Source organism: Moschus berezovskii, chromosome 13, assembly GCF_049115385.1.
Source record: "Moschus berezovskii isolate FMDL1 chromosome 13, NW_MosBer_1.0, whole genome shotgun sequence".
Classification (NCBI taxonomy): domain Eukaryota; kingdom Metazoa; phylum Chordata; class Mammalia; order Artiodactyla; family Moschidae; genus Moschus; species Moschus berezovskii.
The window spans coordinates 16753654-16765750 of record NC_142472.1 but is presented as its reverse complement, the minus strand read 5'-3'; the positions used below and the strand labels follow the sequence as shown (position 1 = coordinate 16765750).

The following is a 12097-nucleotide window of genomic DNA, read 5'->3' as shown; positions in this document are numbered from 1 at the left end:
AACAACTCATCAAGAGTCTTTATGAACTGAGACATTGGCACAAACACAGAACCCCTCTTTCCAACCCTGAACTCTACACATACAGGGATCAAGAGAATGGAGCCCAGCTTCTGAGGAGTTTCTCAAAGAAAGCACGCTTGGGAGGTTCCCAGAATCCCAGCCCCAGGGTACACTGTATCACTGTCTTTCCACCCCAGAAGCTGGGCTATTCCTTGGAGCCAAAAATTAAATACAGCAGAAGCCAAGCTAAAAAAATTATGTCATCCATAATTCATCTGCCAAACACTACATGTACTGGTTTAGAATACATACTGCCAATCATCTTTTCCCCAAGGTAAAAATTACAATTCTAAACCAATGAGTTGGGAAGCATTGGGACTTATATCTTAAGTATGGCATAGGGAAAACAATTTTCTTTCCCAAAACTAACGTCAAAAAAACTGCAACACTTGCCCACTCTGCCAAACGGACACTCTACCCCACAACCTACTTCTGCCCCCTCGCCACCCCTTGAAGGTCCCCTTCTCTCTTACCAAGGAAAACCAAACACTCAAGAAATCCAAGTCACCAAAAGTAAACACCTCGACCCTCAACATCGTTTCCTCCAGAATTCTCAAAGGACAAAATGCCCAAAGTTGGGAAATCTTTCCAGAATTCAGTTTTTTCTTTTAAGCAATCCCTAAAGCCATCCCAACACTCATGTCTTGCTCTGCACACACAAACCCACACATTCACTAACTGTCTTGCCTCCCACAAGGTCATGGAAGGTTTCATCTAGTAGGGAAAAGAAGGGGAACTCTGTTTAGCTGAATATTTATGAGTAAGATGATCAGATGAGAATAAGATTTCCCAAGAACACAAAGGCTCGTTGTTACATTTCCAGCAAGCCCCATGATTCATCCCAAGGGGCATGAAGAGCTTATTTTAAAAGCCCCTCACATCGTATATTGCAAAACACACTGTTTATAGTTTACTGAGATAGAAGTCTGAAGAAGGCTTACACAGAGAAGCAAGAATGTCAAACTGTACACAAAGGCAGTCCCAGCCCAGGTATGACCCAGAGCAGTCCAGAGCTGCTGCCTACAAACCTGGGGCTCTCCACCAGAAGCCCAGAGGTAACAGCCGCCATCCCAAACTTTCCTAAAACTCATGATCATCTCTGGAATCACTGTCATCTGTGACTCAGCTCTCCACTTGAGCCTAAATTGAAAACCCAAAGAGAATACCAATAGAAGTAACAAATTCAGCAAAAATGAGGTTTTATAAAATAAGGATCACTACTGCCTTAGCATCTTGATTTTTTTCACTGAGGCCAACTTGAATAACCCAGTTGATCAAACAGTCTCCTTAAGGAGTATATCTGGTCCATGGCCCAAAGTGTCCAGACGTCTGTCTGTTCTTGACCCTAACCCTCAACTGGGTGAGAAATATAAACAACTGAGAAAGCATTCAGTATCGAAGTTGAAAGCAGCCAAAAGAAAACGTTCTAGATAAACAGGAACAAGGTCAAAGTTACTCCTATTATCCCTTCATATTTGACACCCAGACTACAACTCCACAAACCAACTGAGAAGAGAGTTTCTATTCCTTCACAAGAATTCTTCACAACCGCAAAGCCAAAAAGCATTTTTACAAGATCCCAATATAATACCACAAGACCCCATGATTCGAGAGGCAGACACTTCTTGGTGGAGTCCTTGGTATTCAGCCTCCAGAAAGCACCTCCCATGTGAGCCTGTCTCTTGTTTTCAGGGGAACTTCTTACACAGCTGGATGCTAGAAATTCCCCAGTGGGCACAGTTCCTCATCTATGACTCCACATGTGCTGCTTTGAACATTTCTTGCCCAACTCTGTTATCTCTGATTCATAAGAAAAAAACAGAAAACACAGGAACTAGAAACCATCTAACACAGAAGGAAATAAGTAGGTGAGCTTATGGGAAAATGAACAGGCAGTTAATCTTTAGAAACTGGAGAAGAGATGACAATGTTAGACTTGAGAAAGATCCAGAGCTAAGAGGGAAAGCAGTGAATTTGGGGAAATTAAACCATCAGTATTCCAGTCTATCAGTTTTCACTCCTCTGTAACACAGTGGACTTCATCCTGAGTGCATCACTCGAGAGGAGCTGAGAGCACTGAGGCCTGTAGCCCAGCCCCCAGAAACTGAGTGAGCAAACTGTCGTGTCTGCCTCTTTTCGACCCCATGGACTATAGAGTCCAGGCCAGGATACTGGAATGGGAGAGCCGTTCCCTTCTCCAGGGGATCTTCCCAACCTAGGGATCAAACCCAGGTCTCCCTCATTACAGGCATATTCTTTACCAGCTGAGCCACAAGGGAAGCCCAAGAATACTGGAGTGAGTAGCGAATCCCTTTCTCCAGCAGATTTTCCCAACCCAGGAATTGAACCAGGGTCTTCTACATTGCAGGCTGATTCTTTACCAACTGAGCTTTCAGGGAAGCCCCACAAAACTCACAACAAATTAGGGATGGAGACTGAAGTCCTCTCTCCCTGGAAGATTCTGGATGCAGAAACTAACCCCATGTAAATAAGCATCTGCTATCCTCCTGTCCTACACTGTCAAGGCATCTGAGCCCCGGGGGACGACAGAACTGCTGTGAATGATTTACAAGGACCACAAAGGGTTTTAATCAGAATTCCATGAGATCTATCATACTTCCAAGAAAAACCCATATGAACCCAAGTCCTGACATTCCAGCTAAAGGGTGGAGCTCAGGAAGGGGGGCTCATGAGAGGTTAATAAGCAACCCAGAGTAAACAAAGCAAGAAAGATAGAGTTGGATTCATTATGCAAATCCACGCTTTTGTGTTTCAGGGCCAACATTCTTTCAGGTACAGAGCAGAAGAAGCCCTTACAAATGGAAATTTCCTTCCTGTGTCTACTTCTCAAAAAACAGTCAGCTCAAAATAGTCTTTACTCCAAAATGGCAGATTCTAGGGTAATGTATTCTGCTACCTTGTTCTATTCTTCTATTTTTGAAAAGTTCCTTAAAATCCTTAGGGAAAAAGAAAACCCCACACTGCAGGCAGCAGCAGAAAGAGGAGTACAAAGCTGCTGTCAGAAGAAAAGTCTTGGCTCTGAGATCCGGTGGATCAATCGGTAAAGAATCCGCCTGCCATGCAGGAGACCTGGGTTCAAACCCCTGGAGAAGGAAATGGCAACCCCTCCAGTCTTGCCTGGGAAATTCCATGGACAGAGGAGCCTAGTGGGCTACAGTCCATGTGGCTGCAAGAGTATAATACGATTTAGCAACTAAACCTGTGACTCTTCAGTGGAGGCTGTGGAAGGGGAGGAAATCTAAGGATAGAACAAAGAGAACCCTGAGCTAAGAATCAAAACACTTCTTCAGAAACCAGGTCGGCCGCCTGCAAATCACATGACCCCAGGCCCCTCCTGTGCGCTCCTGCACCTCCAAGTCCTCATCGATGGAAACATACCTGCCTGGCCTCCCTTGGAGGAATCCTGGGACAACTAAATGAGCTACCACAGCTCAGACTGCTCTGAAACCAGCATCGAGACAAGTGTACTTTACTGTACAGAACTTCCAGGAAGAGACCTATGTATTCTTAATGGCAGAGGCTGGTTTCACAAAGAGCTTGGACAACTCGTCACTGCTCACAGGCAATCATAACAGAACGAGAACTCTTGACAACTCTTGAGAAAACTCATTCATAAAAGCTAACTCTTATGGACAGTAATGAGAACTATCAGTTCTAGCCAGATTTTTGAAATCTAATCCATTATACCTGCAGTCTTGTAAAAATGAATTACCTACTTCCTGACTTCAAAAAGAAAACAGATTGAGGGGATGCGTGGAATAGGTGATGGAGATTAAAAGGTACAATCTTACAGATGTAAAATAAAAAAGGCAAGAAAATGTAATGTACAGCATAGGAAACATAGTCAATAATATTGGAATAGCTCTGTATGCTGATAGAAGGTAACTAGACTTAACAGGGTGATCATTTTGTAATATACAGAAACGTCTAATCACTATGTTGGACACATGAAACTAATATAATATTGTAAGTCTACCATATTGAAATTAAAAAAAATTTAATTGTTATGATAAAAATTAACATGTTTTTAAAAATGAAAACAATTGAAAAGCATTCCCCTCATTTAGGCCTCAAGGTCATCACTGCGGATATTACTAACACCTAATGGCTAGTGCTATGCTCTTAAGAGGGGCTGCCCTCATAGCTCAGTTGGTAAAGAATCCGCCTGCAATGCAGGAGACCCTGGTTCAATTCCTGGGTCAGGAAGATCCACTGGAGAAGGGACAGGCTAATCACTCCAGTATTAATGGGCTTCCCTTGAGGCTAAGCTGGGAAAGAATCCACCTGCAATGTGGGAGACCTGGGTTCGATCCCTGGGTTGGGAAGATCCCCTGGAGTAGGGAAAGGCTACCCACTCCAGTATTCTGGCCTGGAGAATTCCATGGACTGTATAGTCCATGGGGTCGCAAAGAGTCAGACACGACTGTGCAACTTTCACTATGCTCTTAAGAATCAGCAGGGTGCACACAGCAGGTCTGCTCTGCAGTTCCTGTCTTGCTTTGCTCTATTCTCCCACTTCCTCTTCCTCTCCCTTGCTGTGTGGTCCTCAGGCGTTACTCCAGACCCACAGTTTCTTTGCCACCAGCAGCCACTCCTCAGCCTCCTGGGTGGATCAGAAGTGAGGGACACATGGAAGCAGGGTTGGGAAATAAATGCAAAGACCACTCGGCTCTTGGGGAACCAGCCCTGAGTCAAGGCACAAAGCCCACTGTCGGATGCAGAGGATTCTGTTTACTTCCTGCCCGTCAGCTGAGCGCCAAAGTGAAAATTTACACAAACGTGTGCATATTCCTACAGCTTCCACCTAAAGCAGAGACAACCAGCAAAAACGGCCTTGGACAAAGACCAAGCGACAGGACAAGGCCAGGCCATTTCTAAGGTTTCTAGAAAGAGGACACAACTCCCAGCCACTCCTCCCCTCTCAGGGGAAGGGCCTGGGTGAATCTACTCTAGCTCTCTGAGGTCACCCCAATTACACACCAGCAGTGGAGATCTCACCTCTCAGAGAGAAGCCCTGATGACCCGGGGAGGTGGTCTCTGTGTCTCTGATCCAAGGCAGAGGTTTCAGGCTCCTCCTCTCCACCCTGAGGGCCCTGGGCAGGCAGAGACCTGTCCTCCCCACCCGCAGTCCCCATGAAGGTACCCACAGAGGCCAGGAGTGCTGGGAACTCACTGGCTGTTCTATTCTAATTAGCATCAGCCTGCAAGAGCTCCTTGAACCCTTAAAGTCACTCCTAATACTCACAGGACAGAGACTTTCATGGTTTTGAAATCCTAACCCTAAATGCCTGGCCCTGGACTGGCATAACCCTGCCTCTCCCCACTGGGGCTGCTGCCGGTGTTCAAGGGAAGGCCCTGCCTGTGTTGTGAGTGATCAGAGCACACTGCGCGGGAATCATGCATGATCCACGCAGCATTCTGTGCACCAGACGAACCAAAAGAGGGTTGTAGGTCACATGGAAAACTTGTTTGCATTTGAGAGAATCCTGGGCTGAGTTTAGATCTTCCAGTATCTAACATAGATCAGCAAGCAGCATAGACAGAAGATCAAAAAATGGAAAGCTGCTTCATAAAATCAATAATTTAACTAACGTTCACTACACTTTTCTCAGTAGTTTTAATCACTGAAAACCCAAAAGAGTACCTGAAAATGAGTTTGAAAATCAGATCCTTACTAGCTTCGTCATAAGAAATGATTTCTAATCTCTCCAAACCAGCAGTGTGTCAAAAGGCAAGTCAAGGAAAAGAGGAATGTTTGTGTTGGATTTCAAACTTTGTTTGACTGCCAACAAGAACAAAAAATTCAAGGCTTATTTCTCCTTGAGCTTTAATGGCCCTGAAGTCCCTGAATTCCAATGCATCAGAACTAAGAGTTCTACCAGTTCTACCAGTGTCCTAAGGACACAAATTTATAGTGAGCACTGTATGCCGGTCACCTAGGAATATAGGAAGAGTCACCCAGGGAATACAGGCCACTGTCTGGTTTTATGCTTTAAACCACCAAGGTCGCAACACAGCAAGATCAAGAAACCTCCCTCCTGGGAGAAAGCCCAGTTTCACCTCCTAGCTGATTAATCTGCAGCCCTCCCAGGGACCGTCTGGTTCCCACCCCTAAGACCTCAGGCCTGGGACACACCCTGCACGTGGGAAAGTGTATTCAGACACCAGAACAGAACTGCTTCGCACTTCGGTAACTGACCTGTGGTTCTCACTCTCACTGAACAGACGCATTCCCAGATTCAGGGGGATGTCAGCTTTCAGCAAGCAACTTGGCACATGTACTAAAAACATAAAAGATTCCACCTCTGTGCAGATTATCAATGTCCTAACATAGCCACTATCTATGATACTGGTCCGTCCCAAGGAGCCAATCTGGAATGGTTTCATAACAGCGTGGATAGATGTTTAGAACTCAAGTCATCAGAATAGTCACAACCTCACTCACTTGTAGCAAAGGCCAACCCACCTTTGTCATCAAGAATTAAACCTCCCAGGACCACTCAGTCACCTGGGAGCTGACAAGATTCTCTGTCTCTCCACTTGTGTGGGGTGGACTTCACCTACCCAGCTGCCCACTGCCCGCAGTGCCCTTCAGTACAACACAGCCTTTAAACAAGAGTCACACCGCCCACCTGCCACCTGGCTCACCCACCTCACCCCCAACACAATGGACTGAGGACAACTCATCACCTTCTCCACCTAAAACACCCCTTTCACAGCAGCCGCATCTTCCATCCCTCCTGCCCTCCCACACTCACAGGCCGCCCTTGTCACTAACTCAGCGCTAAGGGACCATGGAGAGCACGAGTCACCCAGGGGGGTCTGCAGCAGACCCCCAGAAGCTCAGCCAGAACAGGGGACTGACGGCACTGTGTCCCCAGGTGAACTGGCTCACTGGAGGATCTTGACCCAGGATCTTCAGGGTCATGGAGGTCAGGGACCTCACGGCTTTCTACTCTGGTTTGCCCTGCACATCCCCTCCTCCAACCGCTGCCAATGCCAGGCTACCAGGATCCCCCTTCAACCAGCAGACCAGCCCCACAGTCAGGGACAGAAAAGAGCATGGAGGGTGCACAGAATTCATGGTGAAGCTGGAGCTCCTCCCCACAGCGGGGATCTGACCTGGGTGACCAGGCCCATGGGGAAGGGGCACCCTCCTGGGGAAGAGTGTGCTCTTGGAAGCTCTGGCAGCTCCTGCCCAGATGCAGGGCCCTGGGTTCTGTTCCATAGGAAGGGGAGAGGCAACGATCCCTCAAGAAACCATTTATCAGATGTGACCTGGGCAAGTTAACAATCAATTGCTGAGTGCCTGTAAAATGTCTTCTAGGCTCATGTCTTCCCAAGTGGTTCAGTGGTAAAGAATCTGCCTGTAATGCAAGAGATGTGGGTTCAACTCCTGGGTCAGGAAGATCCCCTGAAGAGGGAAATGGCAACTCACTCTAGTATTCTTGCCTGGAGAGTTCCAAGGACACAGGAGCCTGGCGGGCTACTAGGCCAAAGTTTCCCAAAGAGTCAGACATGACTCAGCAACTGAGTGCACACACGTGCATTCTGGGCTCGGATCCAACTTTACTTCCTCAAAACCACAGGGCACACATGCTTTGAGGTTGTAGGATCTTTTGACCAAGGACCACTCTTAGCATTCACATTGAACACCAAGAACGCTCTAACATGGCATAAAATTCTCCTTTTCAGTGTCATCCTTCCGTAACACTGTTTTAATCAGTTAAAAGGAAAATAATAATCCCCGGAGGTCCAGTACTTTAAGCATCTGTCTATTCTAAAGATACATCAACCACTGAGCTACATCACAGACAAGTTTTCATAGACACACTGTATCCTCTGACCTCTGCCCCCACACGGCTCATCCATCTCAGTACTGAACCACACACACTGAAAGGCAATGCACTCTATGTAAAAGCTTTTACCTCAATTAATGTGAAAATTCCCAAAACTACATAGGATTTCCAGTAACACTTTATGATTGCTTTTGTTAAAGAAGGCTTCCGTGCATCTTTCTCAGCTCTCAAAACCTCTTGATCCCAGTACCTGCGATGAGAAACAAAACACAATAAAGAACAGGTGTCCACCATAGGGAAAGCAGGGGAGGGGCGGAGTGGAAGATAAGCCTTTACCAGAGGGCGCTCTGTGGCTGCCCCGCAGATGCGGGCACATTGCTCACAGGGCTCTGAAAGATGAGCAGTACAGACTGAAGCACGAGAAAATCACACCTTGAGGGGAGCGCCCCAGTCTCGGGAAACAAGTTCTGCCAAGTTTTGCTGGATTCTCAGCACCAGACGCCCTCCTCCAGGGGCCCCACCTCCAGGGACAGAGATCGGCCTCCAGGGCCATGCTGTGGGCTCCCTCCACATCCACAAACACACAGGGGGTCAGCCCTCCAAAGTGGGCTAAGCTCAGGGTCAGCCTGGGGGGTGAGCATGCAGTGTTGGGGGAGGAGGCTCAGGAGAACCCGGAGGAAGGCAAAGCCCCCCACCCGACACCTTCAGCCCCCCAGTGCCAGGGGGAGGAGGCTCAGGAGAACGCAGAGGAAGGAAAAGCCCCCCCACCGACACCTTCAGCCCCCCAGTGTCAGGGGGAGGAGGCTCAGGAGAACCCGGAGGAAGGCAAAGCCCCCCACCGACACCTTCAGGCCCCCATGGAAACTCTCCCCCCTTCTCCCGGCTGCCTGTGCTCACCCTTGCAGCTCTTCTCCAAGGTGCTGGGAGCGATCTTCTGGAAGCACAGAGTACATGTCATCTTCTTCTAATCTCCGTTTGTGACCAATTTTAAATAAAGGGTTTAGCCACCTGTGAAAAGTTAAGAGAAACGGAGAATGACATATATCCAAACTACACATCTTTGTCTAATCAGAATCCCACTCTGCCAGGCTTTGTTGTTTGTTTTTAAAAAGAGGTCTACAGAAATAGGTCCCCAGGTGGCTCAGAATCCACCTGCAATGCGGAAGACTCAGGTTTGATTCCTAGGTCGGGAAGATTCCCTGGAGAAGGGAATCCTGAAAGAATACCCACTCCAGTATTCTTGCCTGGAGAATTCCACAGACAGAGGAGTCTGATGGGCTCATGGCGGGTCACAAAAGTCGGACACAATTGAGACACTAACACTTTCAGTTTTAAATATGTAGAAATATGGGAAAAAACACAGACACACATACACATAGTCCCTAACTCTACACGGTGAGAGACTCTGGAAGCAATGACACATTGGTACCAAAGATCATTCAAGCCCCAAGATCTTGGTGTTTTGGTTTTTAACATACATTATTACAATTTGTTCTTTTCTGATAAGAACTTATAAGGACAATTCTCAGCAACTTTCAAATATGTGACACATTATTAGCAACAATAGTCACCGTGCTGAATGTCTCCATGACTTATTTACACCTGAAGTTTGTGCCTCTTGGCCCCCTTCACCCAGACCTTTGTTTTTTAATATTCTTTCTAAGAGGAACCAGGGTTCCCTGAAGCAATGGCTGATTCCAATATTGCTGCAATATGTACTGTTAGTCCCTCAGTCGTGTCTGAATCTTTGTGACTGAACTCCGGGAGTTGGTGATGGACAGGGAAGCCTAGCATGCTGTAATTCATGGGGTCGCAAAGCGTCAGACACGACTGAGCAACTGAACTGAACTGAACTGAAGACTGTAGTCCACCAGGCTCCTCTGTCTATGGGATTCTCCAGGGAAGAATACTGGAGTGGGTAGTCATTCCCTTCTCCAGGAGATCTTCCCAACCCAGGGATCAAACCTGAGTCTCTTGCATTGGCAGGCGGATTCTTTACCACTCTGCTACCAGGTAAGTACTAAAATATTAGCAGCTGACAATATGTATTAGTAGCTGACAATTAGCTTTTTTTTATCATAATGCAAGCGTCTGACATGCTTTGGAGACACGCACTCTGGAGACTTCAACTGGCCACCTACATAACTAGATAAGGAGCTAGGCCACCCCACTCCTGAAGTTCCCTTTTTCAGAAAGCTCTGATTGACCTGCTAACAGACCATCTTATTTCTGATAACAGACTGCTTATTTCTCCCTTCCTGTACTTTAATCCTCAGTCATGTCTTTAATTACCAACAGATAGAGTGACTGGAGACCCCAGGTACCCAGCCATTGACCCCAGAAAGCAGAAGCACAGGTCCAGGTTTGCTCATGATCCATCTCGCTCTCTCTCTAGGACCTGGCTGTGTACCCTCCAGGACATGTGTATAATAAACTTTGCCACTTCAAAGTTCCCTGATAGTCAATAATCAAGAACCACAAGGACCAGTCCAGCCACAGCATGGGCTCCAGTGGGGAAAATGTCTGTGGGGGCTGCTATAACAAGAATGGGCCCAGGAGAGCAGAGCCCCAGGCATTCCCAGCAACAGCATCACTATTGATAGGCTGAGACCAACAGGCATCAAAAGTGTAAGATAAGCCTGGGACATCTTGCCTCATAAAATAAACAGCTCAAGGAATCATAAGGATGTGTCCAAAGGACAAAGAAGCCAGCTTGAGGTACTCTTGCTAGCCAAATCTGGGGTACTGGGATATTAAATAAGTGTCAATGAGTGATACCCATGAAATAATGAAAAAAATCCATGACTCTTTTCATAAATAGAAGAAGGGAAAGCCTGCATTCTAGAAGAGAATCAAATATAGAGGGAACAATAGTCAGAAAATGATCAACGGAAGTTAAAACTAGTGTGAAAGTTTAATGTGAATCATGATATTTACATAGTCTCAAATTATCCCTCTGCTGCTGCTGCTAAGTCGCGTCAGTTGTGTCCGACTCTGTGCGACCCCATAGACGGCAGCCCAACAGGCTCCTTCATCCCTGGGATTCTCCAGGCAAGAATACTGGAGTGGGTTGCCATTTCCTTCTCCAATAATTATCCCTCTACAAATTACTTATTATTGATGGAAAAAACAGTAACTGTACAAAAGACTAAAAAACCTTATTCAAACCAATTATGCATTTTTAAATGATAATGATTAACATGCAAAGACAGCCCAAAGATGAATATCATCTACTGATTTTGACAGGGTAAGGAAATTTCCAAAGCCAGATGATATCACCCATGAAAGCAGAGACCACATTTCTCTTATTTATTGCATTATTCCTAGCATAATACAGGTAAAAAGATGCTCAAGAATTCTTTGTTGAATAAATGAAATGTCTTTGAATTATCAAAGAAGCCATAAGAGAGACTGAGCTTCACCCTGGCCTCCTGGCATCTCTAATGAACCCCGGTCCAGGATTCCAGTCCCAGCAGTGGTCCTGAAGACCCCAGGTCTCAACTATGGCCTCGCTCCACTTCATCCCCTCCAGTTCAGCATCTCCATAACCCTTCATATCTACAGGTCTCAATTTCCTTCCAAAGCAAAAGTATAGATCTGTGAGCATCACCACTACACAAGTTTGAAATATGCTTGGCCCTTTATCCTACAGTCATTCCCTACACGGAGAAGGCGATGGCAACCCACTCCAGTGTTCTTACCTGGAGAATCCCAGGGATGGGGGAGTCTGGTGGGCTGCCGTCTATGGGGTCGCACAGAGTCGGACACGACTGAAGCGACTTAGCAGCAGCAGCAGCAGCATTCCCTACAGAAAATGCTCAGGGAATTAGCACTGGGACGTAACCCTGAGAGGCCCTCTCTAAAACTCTGCCTGCCCGGGGTCAGAGTCAATATCACTAATCAGGGAAATGCAAATGAAAACTACAATGAGATGCTACCTCACATATATTAGGATGGCTATTAGAAGAAGGAAAGGAGGGAAGGGGGGGAGGAGGGTGGAATAAAATAATAAGTGTTGGGAAGGATGTGGAGAAACTGGAACCCGTGCACACTGCTGGTGGGAGTGTAAGTAGTGTGGTCACAAAGGACAAGTACTGCAGGATTCCACTTACAAGAAGTACTTAAATTCAGGGAGAAACCAAGTGGCCCGATGGCTGCCAGGGGCAGGATGGGACTGGGGAGTTATTGTTTAATTACACCCGAATGTAGGATGAAGA

General features: G+C 46.6%; 1 protein-coding gene across 4 annotated transcripts in view; it reads right to left on the bottom strand.

The window, feature by feature from the left end:
- The window catches only part of LOC129556455 (ATP binding cassette subfamily C member 4 (PEL blood group)), a 187185-nt gene that overhangs the window by 141115 nt on the left and 33973 nt on the right, over positions 1-12097 (bottom strand). For 3 of the 4 annotated variants that reach the window (XM_055426562.2, XM_055426563.2, XM_055426564.2), the window contains exons 2-3: positions 8778-8888; positions 8010-8130 (exon numbers count right to left, since the gene is read on the bottom strand). In XM_055426562.2, coding sequence (XP_055282537.2) covers positions 8010-8130; positions 8778-8888 — 232 coding nt within the window. Of the gene's footprint in view, positions 1-1088; positions 1113-8009; positions 8131-8777; positions 8889-12097 lie in introns of those variants that run through there. The other variant, XM_088842652.1, reaches the window with a different exon arrangement.